The sequence below is a fragment of the Octopus bimaculoides genome, chromosome 25, assembly GCF_046866305.1.
Source record: "Octopus bimaculoides isolate indiv1 chromosome 25, ASM4686630v1, whole genome shotgun sequence".
NCBI classification, from domain to species: domain Eukaryota; kingdom Metazoa; phylum Mollusca; class Cephalopoda; order Octopoda; family Octopodidae; genus Octopus; species Octopus bimaculoides.
In genome coordinates, this window is record NC_142952.1 from 36,432,118 (window position 1) to 36,449,594 (window position 17,477).

Here is a 17,477-nt window from a genome sequence, read left to right on the forward strand (position 1 = left end):
TTTTGAATAAAACCAATTTTTGTTTACATTGTTTTATTAATTTTTGTCTCTAACCAAATTCTGAAGAACACATTTTTCAAGACATTCAAGCATTAGAATGGACTTTCTAAAGATTCAAATTTTAATCTTAAAACTCCATGGCACACCATTTGTGAACCGTTGGTTTATAGCAGTAATTACACAGGGGCTTCAACTACTTACAGAAACCCACTGAAAAATTAAAATGAAAAGCTTGACAAGTGTTTCCTCTGGTTTCTTGTTTTGCATTCAACTTCCATTTTCACCCATAAGGGAAAGTCACTTCTGGTTGGTTGTCATTCCATCCAGGAGATAAGAGAATTGATTAGCAAAGCTTAGTTTTCCTTTCCAATATCCTGCTAAACACTACAGAGAAAACATGGAATTCAGCATGTTGCCCCTCTGTGTAGCCTGAATATTCATAAAAAGGATTAAAAGATTATCCCTGTTTTTGTCATTTTTATGCAGGAATGAGATATTTCAAGACAACTGAAGGAATGGATTAATGCAATAATAGCAGAGAACACAGAAACACGAAAGACGTATGGTTCTTTTTGTTTTTTTTTCTTTTCTTTTTTTGCAATTAGGAAATTTCAAATTTTTCTTTAAATTAAGACAAGCAATATTTTGTCATCTTTGAAATGTAGTTTATGACAAAAAAAAAAACAGTTTAGCCATGGAGAGAGAAAGAATAAGATATTTGGATGGCATTAGTTGAGGTATTGATGATGATGATGATGGTGGTGATGGTGACAGTAGACGAAGGGGAAGAGAAGATAATTCTTTCCTCCAAACATGAGATAGATTATTCTTTTTTATATTTATTTTTGTGGTTGTTGTTATTGGTCTTAATGTTATTTGTTATATTTCTGACCCCCCCCTACACACAACCCAGCTACTTATTGACATTTGTTTTCACAACCAATAATGATTGCTAACACAACACTAAGAGCAGTAATTAATTAATTTAATCTGTGGCTGGTCTTTTTTAATTGAGAGAAAGACTAATATTGCTGAAAACTTAAACTTTGAACCTAAAATGTTGATGTGGTTATAAAAGCCAAAAGTTTATTGGAACGAAGCTCCTTCCAGTATTCCACTGCCAAGGGAAGCTTCTTCATGTCAGTTTGGCCCGATAGAAACAGCAGCTAAACTTTCCTTAGATCATAGTCTGTTGACGTAGAGAGTAAAATTAGATAACATAGTTCCTAAATAGAAAAGAAAACAAATAGTCATGGTTGGATTGCCTTTGATGGCAAGGTCTGCTGAATAAGGACTTACTAGGGGCTAAACAAGCACATCCTTGTGGAGAAAAGGAGAGAAACTTAACAACCCCACCCTATACCAAGTAATGTCTTTGGAAGGCAACAGGGGATCCCTTCCGACTTCTTATAAAAGAGCAGTCAAATCTCCCTCGTAGCACACAGAAGGATACTCTGAACATAGAAACAAGACTGGATGGTCATGCTTGGAATGTCTCTGATCACACATTAACTGAATCAGAGCTGACCTGGGGCTAATTAATGACTGGCTGGATTGTTTAGCACCACCACTCCAGCCCCTCCTCAGAGGATCCACCTTTAATAGAAAATAAATAATCCTGGACTGGATTGAACTTAGAATGTTGATGTTATGAAAGAAAATGCAATTATGGTGCTTAGACTGGGACATGTTCTTTCACTTAGGAGGAGGGGTGCCCTCAAAACTGAAGACTTGACTCAAATAGGTATAACAGAGTGGACTAAAGGTGCCTGAGGTAACAGCTAGTGTGGTGTTACCCTGGGTGATGGATTAAGTCTATCTCTTACCAGGATTTGAACTTAGAACACAAAATATCCAGTCTGGTGTTCTAACGATTCTGCCAGTTTGCCACCCTAGACTACTTTTTAGTTTACTGACCTCGGTAAGATGAAAGACAAAGTTGGCATCAATGAGAATTGAACTTGGAAAGCTAGAATAAATACAGCAACAGAATTCATTCAATGTTCTACCAACTACTCTGCCATTTCACTGCCCTATTAATAGCCAAAGGAGGAGGAGGAGGAACAAGTAACGTGTAATTTAATCAATTCCAAGTATTTGACTTGTACTTCATTTTCTCAACCCTCAAAGGACGAAATGCAAAATTGACCTTAACAGAGTTTCAACTCTGAATGATAAAAGGTTAACTTAAATATTGCAATTCATTTTGTTTGATATTCTAATGAGTCTACTGATCCACTATTCTTGCACAGGTATTTCGTTGTTTTCTCTGATACCATCACCACCCCATTCCAGATTCACCAGGGTGAACAAAACTCCTGATGATGGAGGTGTATGTTTGTGTGATCAATCACATCAAAGGTATTGGCCATTATCACCCTGGTGAAGGAAAAAATAAATGCCTGTCTACATGTAATACAGGTGTGTATATCCTATGCATTTTGAAGAGAACTGCATCAAACATGCAACACTAAAACAAGAAACCATTTAGTTATCAATAATCTCTTCAAATATTCAACTTGTAACTGAGTTTGTCGATCTGGAGCTGATTTTGTTAGCTACATGTGGATACATGAACCAAAGCAATAAATCTTTGTCAATTTAAAGAACATACGCCTGCTAATCACACAAACGTCTTGCTGTTGAGGGTCTGAAGAGACGCATGTCTACACAATGCCTAGTATCATGATTCTGCAGTGCATTTAACTGAGGAGAGACATCTCTGTAACCATTGTTGCAAAGGATGTTACCAACTGGGCCAACAACTCAGCTTTGCTTTGCAGCTCATTAAATAAGTGGTCGCATTTACCAACAAACTGATGTCTATCATTTCCAGCCAGGATTTGAACTCGGAATGTAAAGGAAGGAAAGTAAACACTGGAGTCCAAGTTCCAAAACTGAAGACAACATTAATTTCTACTAAACTGTGTACATGACCCTCACACACTTGGAGTGGAGGACAAGGTAGCCTGAACAGCCAAATAAATCTATCATCCTGTACCCCAGTATATAACTGGTACTGATATCTCGAGTCTGGAAAGATGAGTGTGGAAGAACTTGAACACAGGAAGGAAAGTGTTCAAAACCAAATACTGAACGCCATTTGCTTGGGGAACTCCACCAAATTCTATTGCTCAATTGTCATCACAACATCAAGGAAATATTTATGAAAATTGGATTTGTGTGGTTTCCAAATGTCCACTTACCCTGGAAGGAATTGATTTTGAAGTCTGTGTCAATATTGGATTGTTTTTTTTTGTTCTTTTTCTCTGTGTGTTATTAAATTAGTGTTTGTGTTAACACATTAATGTGGCTGTGTTTCTATTATCACAGTGTGTTTGCATTAACATATTAATGTGTACCTATGTTAACACATTAGTGTGGTTCTCTTGACCAGCAGTGGAGGTCAGGTGGAATGGTTTATACCAACATTATTTAGAGTCACTGGTTGCTGTGGGGTAGGTAAGAATAATAAGGGGTATTTACCCAAACCAATGATGTACTGATTGTTCTTTAGATGTGTGGAACATGTACAAGGACATTCATTAAAGACAAGGTTGTACAGTAGCTGGCGGCTGGAAGTTACCCGGTAGCTACATTTAGGACGTTTCATCGGAGCAAATATATTGTAGCACCTTGCTGTGTAGTGTAGTGTGTGTTGGCTGTGGACAAGTTTGACCAGAGGCCATGCTGTACAGGATGTAGGGGAGCGGAACGACTGGGAGCCAGGTTGAGATGAGCAAAGAAGGAATTCTAAACGGAGTCAGCATGTGTGAGATATTTAGATGGGACATGGACAAATATCAGTAGAGCCAAGACGGGAAGAATGTTTAATCTGAACCAATATTGGAATTGGTTGTGGAATCATCAAAGTAAACATATATCACGCCAAAAGGATTTGTATCAACTTCAGCAGCTTCCCTGAAAGAGAGAGAGAGAAAAAAAAAATAATAATAATTCGCATAGTACATACTCTACACACTCAACAATACTATAACACAAACCAACACAGTCACCACCCAATGCTGCAGTACAGCCCAGAGTTGTGAGCTGATAAGCGATGGACTTAATTTGTCAGCCCCTTTTAACACTACCACCTGGTCCTTAGATATCTTTAAATGGGACCAACTTCATTCCTCCTTCCTTATCACCGGACTTGGAGAGATTGATAAACACGAATGCTTCCTATCCTTGCTTTAATAGGAAATTTGTACAAAAAAACATGGCCACAGAATACCAGACACACAACAGAAATTTATATGCATATTCCTCCAGTCTATACCCTGCTCACACACACACACATATACTTAATTTAATTAATATGCATCAACACTGCTTTTCTGTTCATTGTTGGCACAGGATGGTGTATTATGGGATATTTCTTAGTAAAACACATACTGCACCATTTTGTATGAATATTCTTTATAACTGCACCATCTCGGAGTTTGTTCCCTCAAAGTTCCCTTCTAGGTAGCCACTACTCACGGTCAACACACTCTCTCGCTAGCTTTGTGACCTTTTATTCCCAGTGATCTTTCACTGACAGTTTTTGTGGTAGTTGAATCCATGACCCACTCACCCCTATATCATGGAGTTAGTAATTCAGACTATAAATGAATACAAGATATAATGTAATGTTTCACAAAGTGAGTTCTTAGAAACCAGGGGGTTCCACAAGATAAAGGATCTTTTGATAAAAAAGGCCCTTCACCATTTTCAAAATAAATTATTTTATATTGTTTATCAGAATAGATTCTCTCTGAACAACAGTTTGGTGTCTTATTAAAAGTTGTGTCACAGCTATTGTCCAGAAAATGTAGGCAGAGGTTCCGGGATTTCGGAAAAGGATTCCATGACAAAATAAGTTGAAGAATTGCTGGTATATGGAATAATTTGGTCCCAGTACCTCTCTACTGCCAGTGACATTAAAATATACTTAATCCGTAGCTGGTGATATGAAAGACTTCCAACCATCAACACTATCCCAAAAATAATACAGTTATGCACCAAAACAAAGATTGGAAGTTTTCTCTGTTGTGTAAGATCAGACAAAGGACCACAACAAGAACTGTGTGAGAAGACCTCCATCTCCACCATGTCAGGGCGAAGCATAAAAATGAACAAATGAGACACACAGTCACACATACTTCTTACAGAAAAACAAACGCACATCTACATGTATACAGGATCCACACACATGGACAGGTAAACAATACAAGCTGAAAATGTGCTCGACTAACCTCCTCCTCACACCGCTACCACTATCCCCTACACTAGGCCGACCAGAATAGACTATTGGTACTCTCTCTCCTCCTCACACTAAAGAAAAAAATATATAAGAAAAAAACATAAAGAAAAATTAACAACTTGTGTTGCTAATGCACTTTTCAGAGAAACAGATGAACATCACAGCTTCACATACATTCACATCTAGAAATAGAAAGTTTGACCTGACATAAGAAAGTCTTAGAATTATTAAACACATCATGATGATGACAATTATTTAAAATTGTTTCCATTAACAGCAAAAGCATGGTTGAGAAAAGGACTGACTTAAGCCCCCCCCCCCCCAATAAATTTATGACCTGTTGCTTATGTAAGAAATTATTGTTATTATTATTATTAGAGCTGGCAGAGTCACAAGCATGTTAGACAAAATGCTTAGCCTTTTGCCCCCTCCCCTCAAAACTGTTGGCTTTATGCCAAAATTAGAAAGAAATTGTTATTATCATTATCATCATCATCAACTTGCAATGTAATGCTTGACTGATTTTTCTTCTTCATTCCCACAATCAGAAAATGCTAATACGTCCCTTCCCTCACTCTTCCATTCCATATATAAACAACTGACATTTACCATCTGGTGAAGCATCCCTGGCCACCACCACCACCATCACCATCATCATCATCACCATCACCATCACCATCATCATCATCATCATCAAGGCATCGAGCTGGGCAGAATGTTTAGCAGCGTTTCATCTGTCTTTACATTCTGAGTTCAAACTCCACCCAGGTCGACTTTGCCTTTCAGGATTGATAAAACAAGTACCAGCCCTACCCAGAATAAAAAAAATAGATCATTGTAAAAGATAAAACACACTGACCTATAAAACCGAAGTATACGTTGATTCCTTTGGTATTTCTTACACAAATAAAAGGCACTAGTAGAAATGACGACGGCCCCTATTACAGCAAACAGAACCCCTAGCACCACATCAGTAACCTGACTTTCATTTGCTGTTTCCAAATACGGACCAGTGTGGGGAGTTGGAGTTGAAGTTATGGGTTTTGGTTTGACTGTGGTCGTCAGTGGAACCCCTAGAAACAAAAAAGAAAAAAAAACAACCAATAATTAACTTTAATTACACAAACTTTAATCACTCCCTCTACACATAAACATACAAAATTCTTTCTCATCCTTTACTTTTCAAAGAAATCCCATATATTGATGAGATTATCAAAATGTTTATTCTTTTGATAATCCCTTTTTAAATCTTCCAAACATTCTGAATCTCAGCAATTTTCGTGGCTACTTTGTTGCAAATGAGTTCTGTTTTCAAGGCAGAAGATAATTACTGCTGGAGTGGCATGGAAGGAATAACGAGAGTATTGTGTGGCTAACAATGTAAAATAATAGCAGAGGGGAGTGGGGTTAGAGAACTGTGACATGTGTGGGCTGAATAAAGCATTTGTCACATTGTTATGGTTGGTTGGCTTCTGTGTTACAAAAGATGATAAGGGCAACAGCTCTAAACATAACGGATTCTATTTGTTTCGTGTTATAAGGTAGACAAGTATGGTGATGCACAGGATGGCTGTGTGGTCAAAGAGTTTGCTTCAAAACTGTATTGCTTTGATTTTGATCTCACTACATGTCACTTTGGGTTGACCAAAGTTTATTGTGGACTTAGCCCTACTTTAACACCTTCACCTGGTCTTCATTAGACTCATCAAATAACTTTACATTCAGCAAAAATCTTGCATCCGAGTAAATGATGGAGTTCATCAGGGCTGTATTCTTTCTTCATGCTTGTTCAACATGGATAGTAAGAGAGGCAATACAGGAAGAAGATGGCCATCAAAATACATCACTTGTATATTTCTAATATAAAGTAGGCAGACAAAGCCGTTCTACTTGCCAAGACTGAAGCTAGACAACAAGAAATGATGGAGTGAAGGAAGTATCAAATATGTATAGTCTTTATCTCAACCATAAGAAAAGAGAAAGTGAACATTAACCTGAAACTGGGCCCTGAACAGCTCAAACAGGTTGAATTGGAACCCAAGATACTTGGACAATCCTGTCACCAGAAAAACTGTCCCAAGTTAAAAACAAAACTAGTTGTTTGGCGCAGAGGCATTTATGGCTACTAAGCATGGACTCTGAACAAATTTGGAAAGAACATAATGCATTTGAAATGTGAGTATATAGGAGAATGTTACAAGTCTCTTTCAAGGATCATCAGACAATGAATGGCTGTTACAAAAAGTAGGTGAAACATTACCATTCCTGAACATTCTGAGGAAGAACCAAAAAAAAAGCTCTTCTCTTATGGCCAGATTCGAAGAAGTAAAGGTTTGGGAAACATTATAATGGAAAGAGTAGAAGGCATTAGATTAAGAGGCGGGCAAAGAATGCAATAATAGATGGACAATATCACAAGTGGTTCGGCAAAAGTGGAGAAAGCAGCTGGAGAGGTGGTGCTTAACAAGGAGAACTTTTGCTGTAGTGTCATCAGTGCAGGCCTGTGGTACATTCCGATGATGAGCTGGTCTTTGGGTGCCTTTAATACAAACACTGAGGTCAGGCACACCATTTCAGGATATTCTTTCTTTCCACTATTCTTGGGAGCCCCTAAAATAAATTATGGGTACTGTCCTAACCTCAGAAACTAAACCCTTAAAAAAGTGAATATAGAGGATTATATAATGTGGGGAGTGTGTGTAAGAGGTTTGGTGGTGTAAGGGGATTGAAGCATGGACAGTAAATGTAGAGGACGTGCTATGGGGTACAATAGTGAAATATGAGCTGTAAATGTGGAGAATTTGCAATAGCCAAAGGGTTTGGACATGCAATATAAATAAATGGCAGTTAAAATACCTGTAATAAACTGAATACTGTTTGAATTATAGACATCTGTATCGACTGAACAAATGATGAAGACTGTATATTGTGTTGAATTGGTCAGTTCAGTAAGTTGGAGGTCTGTCCAGTTAGTGGGAAGGCTGTTCATTATTTCTGTCACTTTCCCCTGTTTATTTTCTGGAGTGGACACAACTTCACATTTCACTAATCCCGACCTGGATGGAATTGTAGAAAACCAACTGAACAGGGCAGAGTTTTGTTTGACATTGACGATTTTCAATTGCAGCAATCCATCAGTTGTTGAAGGGTCCCCATCCTCATCTGAATCTTCTTCCTCAGCACCAAATTTTCGACCATCACGATGACCTTCAAATGAAATAAAGAGAAAAAAAACAGACTTAAGGTGATTATAGAATAAAGCACATCAATAAACCCCTCACACACACACCTCTCAGAACTGAAACCTACCATCATTATCAAAGCAACAGGAATTTCTATAGAATTAATCAACCAGCTCTTAGTATTTAACCAACGAAGGTGGTCAGTTGGCAAAATGCTTGGCAGTTTTGGTATATAAATACACACACACACACATACAGTTTTTAGCTGCCAGATTTTGCTGAGAAGGCAATGGTCAGTTTGATGCTATGAGAGATAACATATGGCTCAGGTGGGATTGAACCTGGAACCAAACAGTTGTGAAGCAAACCTCTAAACCAAACAGCCATGTCTCCACCCAGACGGTTTCGATGATGTATTTAATGGGTTCCAATGGATTGTCTCTGTAAATGAGGGGCTCAGCCTTCTCACACACACTGCATCACATTGATTCTCTTTGAGGATTATATTAAAGGTAGTAGACTATTATGGAATACGCAGCCACTTTCACTAGGTTGTTCTGTTGATTAAACAACTGAAATAGTTCATTAAAACCAAAGCGACGTTCATCATCATCATCAACAATTTCTCACTTAAAGACCACAAATGCTGGGACAAAGTGGAGAGTAGAGTCGGTTCAGTTGTCTCCAGCATCTATTACTACCAGTTCGGGGTTAGAAACTTTTCAAAAAGGTTCTTAGATGAAATTATGTTGTAAACTGTTTTGAGTCACAGATATGACCGGGTGGGTAAGAAATCTAACTCATTACCATGTGGTATCAAGCTCGATCCCCTTGCACAGCACTTTTGTCTTCAACAAAAGGACTGACTCAGTTTATATATCTGGTACACTACAAGCCACAAAGCCATTTCGATTATATTAGCCAACCTGCTGCTCCTGGTCCCACAACTCTTTTAAAATAAACAAGTGCTGGAGACAACTGAACCGACTCTACTCTCCACTTTGTCCCAGCATTTGTGGTCTTTAAGTGAGAAATTGTTGATGATGATGATGACCGTCGCTTTGGTTTTAATGAACTATTTCAGTTGTTTAATCAACAGAACAACCTAGTGAAAGTGGCTGCGTATTCCATAATAGTCTACTACCTTTAATATAATCCTCAAAGAGAATCAATGTGATGCAGTGTGTGTGAGAGAAGGCTGAGCCCCTCATTTACAGAGACAATCCATATTGGAATAATGTAGAAGCGGTCGACTTACTACAGATTAAAAGATAGACAGACAGAAAAGAATGGATGGAAAACGAGAAGGAAGGCTATAGAGACAACTAGCTCATGAGATAAATTAAATCTCTCAGAGGAGGGGACCAGCCTTCCTCCCCCATCTTTGGTACTGACCTGTAAAGATTGGGGGCGAAAGAAAAAAAGAGAAATTGCTAGGTTTGATAAAATCAAGTTTAAACTTTTTAAATCTGATCAAGAAAACGGTGAGGACAGAAGAATTGAATTGATGCAGCAATAGTCATAATTTGTAACCTTGTTAGTAAAATAAGGAAGTGAGTAATAAATAACACTAATATTGGTTGGTGGGGATGTTGGTATCGGATTGAGAATGGCTAGATATGTAAGTAGTAGGGAGATGGGGACGAAGGTAAGTAGTGGGCCAGGCTATAACCAGACATAGCAGCTGCCTCGTGTATAAAGGTGCAGCCGACACCAGTTGGTGCGCGTGATGGTATGACAGCAGCGATCGATATTCTTATTCTAGTGGCATTAATTGAAGGTCTCTATAACGTGCGTGGGTTGAAAGACGACAATAGTTGATGTCTACTCATGGAGACACACGCTAGTAATAATGGTTCACCTTTGATGCAATTAATAATAGGCGAGTGATTGATTGCTTTAAATCGAAATACAACCAGTGTGTGTGTGAAGTAGCAACATGTCCCAGTGTCGAAAATGTGTGATCGCTTGATAATATGATCGCCAGTAAATTGTGTTGTTATTGAATCTGGGGGTGACTGTAATACTGCAGCTAATTCGATATTCGTCTGTCGGTCGGGGAGCTGGGTTCTAAACACAATACACTGGAACTTTGAATTTATCAACGGCAAACATTAAGCATTGGGCCCCTAATCTCGTGGCATCCCCTCAGGTGGAGTGGGGCTTCCTGTCCAATGCCCGGGCCTTACAACTAATACACAAACCCTTACTCGTGGGTATTTGCGTATTTAATTCGGCGAGACAAAAAAAAGAAATCACCATAAATTATAAAACAACAACAGGTCGTTGTTGTTGCTTATTTAAGTTTTGTTCGAATCAAATAAAAAAACAAATAGCAGCTATTTAACCCTAGGTCACTGGTCACGAAAGGAAATCGGTGATAGCAGCTACAATTTGATCAAGTAGAAGTGGACCCTTAAAGATCACCAAAATATTTGAGAAACAGGCATATTTGGGGATGTGTGTGTGTGTAACAGTTTGATTTAAATGTGAACCAGTGCCCGTGTTAATGATTCTACCTGGGCACAGCAAAATAATAATTAAATCATAATAATAATTGCCTGTAATTCGAACGCAAAACCATCAGTTTTGTGGAGAGTTTAATTGATTTCATCGACCACAATATATCACTGATATTTTATTTTGTGGACCCCCGAGGAGAATGCATAGCAAAGTTAAACTTGGCAGAATATGAACTCTAACCGAAAAGAGACGCAATTATTGCAAAACGTTTTAGTCCGGTGCCCCAGCGATTCTGCAAAACAAAGATTAAATGACACAACAACAATAAATAATAATAATAATATTAACCGTAGGAATTGGAAATCGGGAATCACAAGATGGGTGGGGGTGTGTGTACACACAACATAGACGTGTGTGTGTGTGTATATATATATATATATATATATATATATACACACATTATGTGACTGGGGTGGCGATTACCAGCCAAGAAGCTGGTAAAATCGATATTCAATTGAGTACTTAATAGAAACGAGTAACGATATCTACCTATGTAGGTGTGTGTGTGTGTATAATGATAGTTAAAAACGTCAACGTACCGTCCGTAAACAAGACCATACCACAGCAGAGCAGTAGAATTATGGGGAAACTGTGGAGATGGGCAAATATAGCCATGGTGTAGTGCATATATATATATGTATATATATAGATATATATATATGGAGAGAGAGGGAATTGACAGATAGGGATAGAGCGAGGTGTATCGCTGGTGGTATAGTAGTAATAACAATAATCTTTTCTCCAATAATGTCCAGAGGTGAAGCTTGACCAAATTTTCACGTTGGAATATTTTTAAGATGCAAAAACTAAAAACAAAATCAATCTTTGGTTGATCGATATTTCAATATTTTTGGTTTCCTGTTTTTTTTTTCTTTTTTTCTTCCTGATTTCGTCTTCTCTTCTTTTTTTGCAAGAATTTTCTTCCCCAACCAATTCCAGGTTCTTTAAGAGACAACAGTAAAAATAGGACGGAAGGGAGAGATGATGTTAATGATGGTTTAATAAATGGTTAATAATGATCGAAATATTAAAAACAATCTCTAGACGGAATGTGAGAGGTAACAGGAGGAAGATGGATGGATAAATAAAGAAAGATCGAAGATGGAATTGAGACGAAGAATGCCAAGGCGAGACGAAGGAAGGAAGGAAGGATGATGATGAGGAAGCTGGTGATGGTGTTTGGCTTATCTTGTCTTAGTCTGCGACTAAATGATAGATTAGTTTTGTTAGCCGGTTTGTTGGTTTTTTGTTGTTTCAATCATTAAAATGTCCAAAGTCTGGGGCAGCAGTTTTCCTTGTTCCGTAATATTTCCAGTCGATTCCTCATAATCCTTGTAATTAGCGAGAGAGGAACGTCTGATTGAATAAGTGGACTTTAAATGGGATGGATTAATTGTAAAGTGGAGGTAGTTGGCGGGAGATTAGTGGAGGAGAGTAATTATTTGTAATAATCATCGTAAATAGGGGTTGATGCCAGCCTGGTGCGAGTCCAGGAGAGAGGCATTATGGCAGCGGAAGATCTGAACTGGCGACGGATGAAGCATCTGTTTGTATGTGTGTGTGTATAGTAAAGAGAGAGACAGTGTATCAGTGAGAGAGGGAGGGGAAATGTTTAATGAGTGTGAGGGAGAGAGAAAGTAGAGTGAATAAGAGAGGAGTGAGAGTGAAAGAAGTGGAGTGATGACAGTTTGTGAGAAAGAAATAATGTGAGAGGATCCGTGAGTGAAAGAGAAAACGAGAGAGAGAGAGAGAAAGAAAGTTGTGTGTGTGTGTGATATAAACAATAGATGGGGGGAACCGTAAGAAGTAGATTATATTAAGCAGGGGACTATCTTAAGAGCATTTAAGGGCCTCAGTAAAACAGTATACTGGGACGACAGCATTATTTATTTACGGCAAACCGTGTTATATATATATATATATATATATATATATATATATATATATATATATATATATATGTGTAAGTATATATATATAATTACACCGGAGTAAAAACTGTCCGATGAACGGGAACGTGAAACTCAGAGTAACGGTTTTTTTGTTATATTTCTGCTGCTTTTAAATAAAGTATATATATAATTATAAATATTATTACAATACAATAGTATTATTTGCCAGCGAATTTTTTTTTATCTTCACCGCTCGCATACATCTTTGCCTCTATACATTCAGTAGCGTCGAACTGTTATCGACTGCTATTTCCAGCAAAAAATGGTACCTTGTGCCACTATTTCCTCTCTCTCTCTCTCTCTCTATATATATATATATATATATATATATATATATATATATATACAGAGAGAGAGAGAGAGAGACTGCGACTGGCCACACTTCCAGATCAGTAACGGGCAACTTGCGGACTGCGGAGCTTTCATGATGGCACCCCTAACGAACAAATACTTTCGGTATTTTATCACGTGACCCACCTGATGATCAGTCATGTGACATGCAACCCCCCATCTCGAAAAAAGTTTGCCCATACTTAGATAGATAGATAGATAGATAGAAGATAGATAGATAGATAGATAGATGGATGGATGGACGGACGGACGGACGGATGGACAGACAGACAGGTAAGTAGGTAGGTAGGTGGGTTGGTTAGGTAGGTAGGTATTGCAATCCTTTGATATCAGCAGACGGCGTCATTCACCCACAATGTTCCCCTGTGAGAAATAAAGAGGCGAGGCTCAAAGAGGGCGACTGGTGTCGTCTACTAAAACCGAAGGATTGCATAGCTGTGTGGTAAGAAGCTTGATTCCCAACCACACGATTCCAGATTCAGTCTCACCGCATAACCCCTTGGGTGTCATTTACTACAGCTTCAGACCGACCAAGGTCTTGCAAGTGGATTTGGTAGGTGAAAACTGAAAGAAGCTCGTTGTGTGTGCGCGTGAGTGACAGTGTGTACCCCCCCCCACCACCACCACTGCTTGACAATCGGTGTTGGTGTGTTTTACGTCCCCTTAAACTAGCAGTTAGGCAAAAGAGACTGATAGAATCAGTACCCGGCATTAAACAAAATAAGTATTGGGGTCGATTAGTTCAACTAAAATTCCTCAAGGCGGTGCCCCAGAATGGCCACGGTCTAATGATTGAAACAAGTAAAAGAATAAAAGAATATATATATATATAATAGAGGGAGAAAGAGAGAGAGGGGGTGTTGTATGTGTAAGGAAGTGAAGAAAGGAAATCGGTGAGAGAGGAGGAAAGTGGAAGTGTAAGAGAATCAATTGTGTGATGTTTAGAGAAAGTTGAGGAAGAAAATAAATGTGATTGAAGAGGGGAGGGGTTGTGAGTGAAGTACACCTTGTGTCAAAGTGGGTTTTTTTATGCTTCAATAGGTGAGAAATGTTAGCTTTATGAGTAAACAGGAGAAAAATCTGTAGTGATGAGGGAGGGGGGCTATGTGAATGAGTGTGATAGAGGATATATGTGGGAGTGAATGAGAGGCATACACGAGGAAAAATTATACAAATGAATATATCTACACAGCTGAACAAGTTGTATTACACATATAAGTAAGTATGTGCGCATGCATATATATGTATATGTGTGTGTATATATATATATATATATATATATATATATATATATATATATATATATATATATGTATATATATATATATATATATATAAAATATATAGTTTCAGGGAAAATAACCAAGTTTCAAGAACTCATCGATGAAAATCCACTATCACATATAGAAAAATTAATAATTAAAAGCACAATAAATGAGTATAATATAAAGTAAAGTAAATATCATAAGATAAATATAATATAATATATATATATATATATATATATATATGAATAAGAAAAATGAAGAAAATGGAGCAATTGACGTAAATGCGTCAGTTTATTCAAAGATATTCAAATCAATGTAAAATGAAATTTTTATCACTACAGCCGTTTCCATACCCAATTAGTTCAAATAGAGAAATTAAATTTAATTAGTTTAAAATTTTAAAATTGAAACTAGTTAATTGGAGAGAATTTCCAGAAAGGAGTGACATTCCATTGTGTTGTTTGACAGTTTTTCTCATTCATAAATATTTAAAAATACATTAACACAAAACTGAAGTATTTGGTTTTTCACTGAACACTGAACACTGGTGGTATAAACCGGAGAACCAGGATGCAAAGGTCCTTGACATAATTATATATATACGTATAAATATATCATTTGTAGAAAATATAAATCCGGAGAAGAAGCAGACTCTAAGAAGTAGAACAGTGTATATTTAATGGAGAAGGCTGTTTTATGGGGTTACCCTGGGTTTCCCATCCATAAAGGGTTTAGCTTCATGGCAGATCGTCAGACCCCCAAAACCTGTTGGATAAGACCTATTCAAAATATGGGGATGGAAAAAAACCTTGCTATGGAAGTAAGCAAAAGGGGATAATCTCGCTTTGCCGTTGGCTATCGACTTCCGACTGTGCCACCATTTCACGGATTCCAAAACACTAACAGAAATTTCCAAAAATGTAAACATGGCCCGAAAATCTCCATTCTGGAGTTAAGGATACTCCCTGGTTCAAGTGAGTCTTTTAAGATTCTCATGTGTTCAGCTATGCATAACTTGCAACGTTTCATCCCATTGATGTAGGGGTCTGGGTTTTCCAAGATTTTCCATGAAATTAAGTATGGGATCCCATCGTCTCTTAGCTGCCAGATGTCACTGGCTAGCAATGTTATGTATCTCCTTTCCGGAGCTCTGAAGGAGGACTTATCTATCTGTCTGTCTATCTATCTATCCATCTATCTATCTATCTCCTTGTCTATCTATCTATCTTATCTATCTATCCTTTCCCCATCCTTTATTATTATTGTGTTTTCTCCTTTTTCTTGATTGTCCTGAATACTGAATGCCTAATTTTTCTCAATTTACAATATCTGTACATTGCTTCAAACACCCTATACATACATACATACATACATACAGGCAAGCAGACAGACAGACAGAAGACAGATAGACAGACAAACAGACAGACAGACAGACAGATAGACAGACAGAATTATTAGTGAGGGATTATTAATCCGGTCAAAGTACTTCACACATCTGGCTTACAATACTGTTTAGATTTGTAAAGAACTCTAAGCATTCTTATTTCGGTGTCAGAGGTTAGTTCAACAACATTCTGTGTTGTAAATCTGTGGTTGTGTTCCAATTAAACTGGTTTTTACACCCAGTGATATATAAAACAAAGTATAAATAATGGTCATTATATATTTTTCTTTTAATGGAGTAAATCAAGCTTACAGCTGTTTCCAGTAATTATTACAGGTACATTACTGATAGGTTATCTCAATTGGACTATTGATCAGCTATTGAACAACCTAAATTAATTTTTAGGTAATTTTTTTAAAAAATTAATTGTTTTGGTTGTTCAATTTTTCTCAACTGATCAATAGACCAATTGTGTAAACCTAATTTACTCCATTAAAGGAAAAAATATGCAATGACCATTACTTCTACCTTGTCTCATATATATCATCATCATCATCATCGTTTAACATCCGTTTTCTATGCTAGTATGGGTGGGGCGGTTTGACTGAGGTCTGGAAAGCCAGCTGCTGCACCAGGCTCCATTCTGATCCAAGCCTCTCCTAATGACAACCACTCTGAGAGTTTAGTGGGTGCTTTTTATGTGCCATCGGCATGGGAGCCAGTCAGGTGGCCCTGGCATCAATCACTTTTTGATTAAACGACGACAATGATGTGTGTGTGTGTGTGTGTGTGTGTGTGTGTGTGTGTGTGTTCTACTATTTTTAAAGAAAATCTTTTTAGAAAATGTTTTTTAAAGAAATCTCAAGAATCAATTAACATTTTTTTTAAAACTTAATAAACTTCAAAAACCTTGAAAGAATTTTTTCTAGAACAACTCACAAAAGCTCAAAAAAATTTCAAAAGTTTCTGAGTTGGGAGTTTTAAAGCTTTAAAAGTTTCAAAGTTAGAAAAGTTTTAAAATTTGAAAATTTCAGAGGCTTTGAAAAGTTCGTGGAGATAAGAGATAAATGGGGAGACAGACAGAGAGACAGATAGATAGACAGACAAATAGAGAGATAGACAGATAGAGAGACAGACAGATAGATAGATGGTTAGATAGATAGATAGATAGATAGATAGATAGATAGATAGACAGATAGATAGAGAGAGAGAGAGAGAGAGAGAGAGAGGTAGATAGACAGACAGACAGATAGATAGATAGATAGATAGAACCTATAAGTTGCTTGTAATCTGTAGATAGCCTTGTTGATAGAATTTTCTAAAAAAAAGTTTCCCCGTCTTCCTAACTTTTAATTTATTCCGTTACTGTATTTCAACCTCCTCCTCCTCCTTCCTTACTTCTCCTACTAACGGTGTTACCCTGTTGTCTAAGAAAATATGGAGTGACAATAAGGGAGATAACTCAAAAGTCTTTTTTTTCCTCCCCTTCCTCTTCTCGTTGCCATATTACCCCCTCTCTATTACATGTATTTCCCCCTCCTACCATGGCGCTATCCTATATAAACCGGT

At 37.5% G+C, this 17,477-nt stretch overlaps 1 protein-coding gene across 2 annotated transcripts; it reads right to left on the reverse strand.

The window, feature by feature from the left end:
• LOC106876789 (uncharacterized) lies at nucleotides 1-12,542 on the reverse strand. 2 transcript variants are annotated; one of them, XM_014925498.3, is made up of 5 exons: nucleotides 11,493-12,522; nucleotides 8,105-8,455; nucleotides 6,108-6,321; nucleotides 5,241-5,319; nucleotides 644-3,921 (listed from the first exon to the last, which is right to left on the reverse strand). In XM_014925498.3, the coding sequence occupies exons 1-4, from the start codon at nucleotides 11,578-11,580 to the stop codon at nucleotides 5,274-5,276; spliced, it is 699 nt and encodes a 232-aa protein (XP_014780984.1). In that variant the 5' UTR covers nucleotides 11,581-12,522; the 3' UTR covers nucleotides 644-3,921; nucleotides 5,241-5,273. The 2 variants fall into 2 exon arrangements, with proteins under 2 accessions (XP_014780983.1, XP_014780984.1); XM_014925497.3 differs by lacking the exon at nucleotides 5,241-5,319 and having other exon boundaries at nucleotides 1-3,921; nucleotides 11,493-12,542.
• Nucleotides 12,543-17,477: the final 4,935 nt, after the last annotated feature.

Excerpts from the sequence above, each read along its gene's own strand:
- LOC106876789 (XM_014925497.3), bottom strand. The coding sequence starts at position 11,580 with ATGCACTACACCATGGCTATATTTGCCCATCTCCACAGTTTCCCCATA. Across the intron at positions 6,322-8,104 it reads CAGTATTCAGTTTATTACAG|GGGTTCCACTGACGACCACA; the intron begins GTATTTTAACTG and ends TTTTGTTTCTAG. Across the intron at positions 3,922-6,107 it reads CGTATACTTCGGTTTTATAG|GGAAGCTGCTGAAGTTGATA; the intron begins GTCAGTGTGTTT and ends TCTCTCTTTCAG.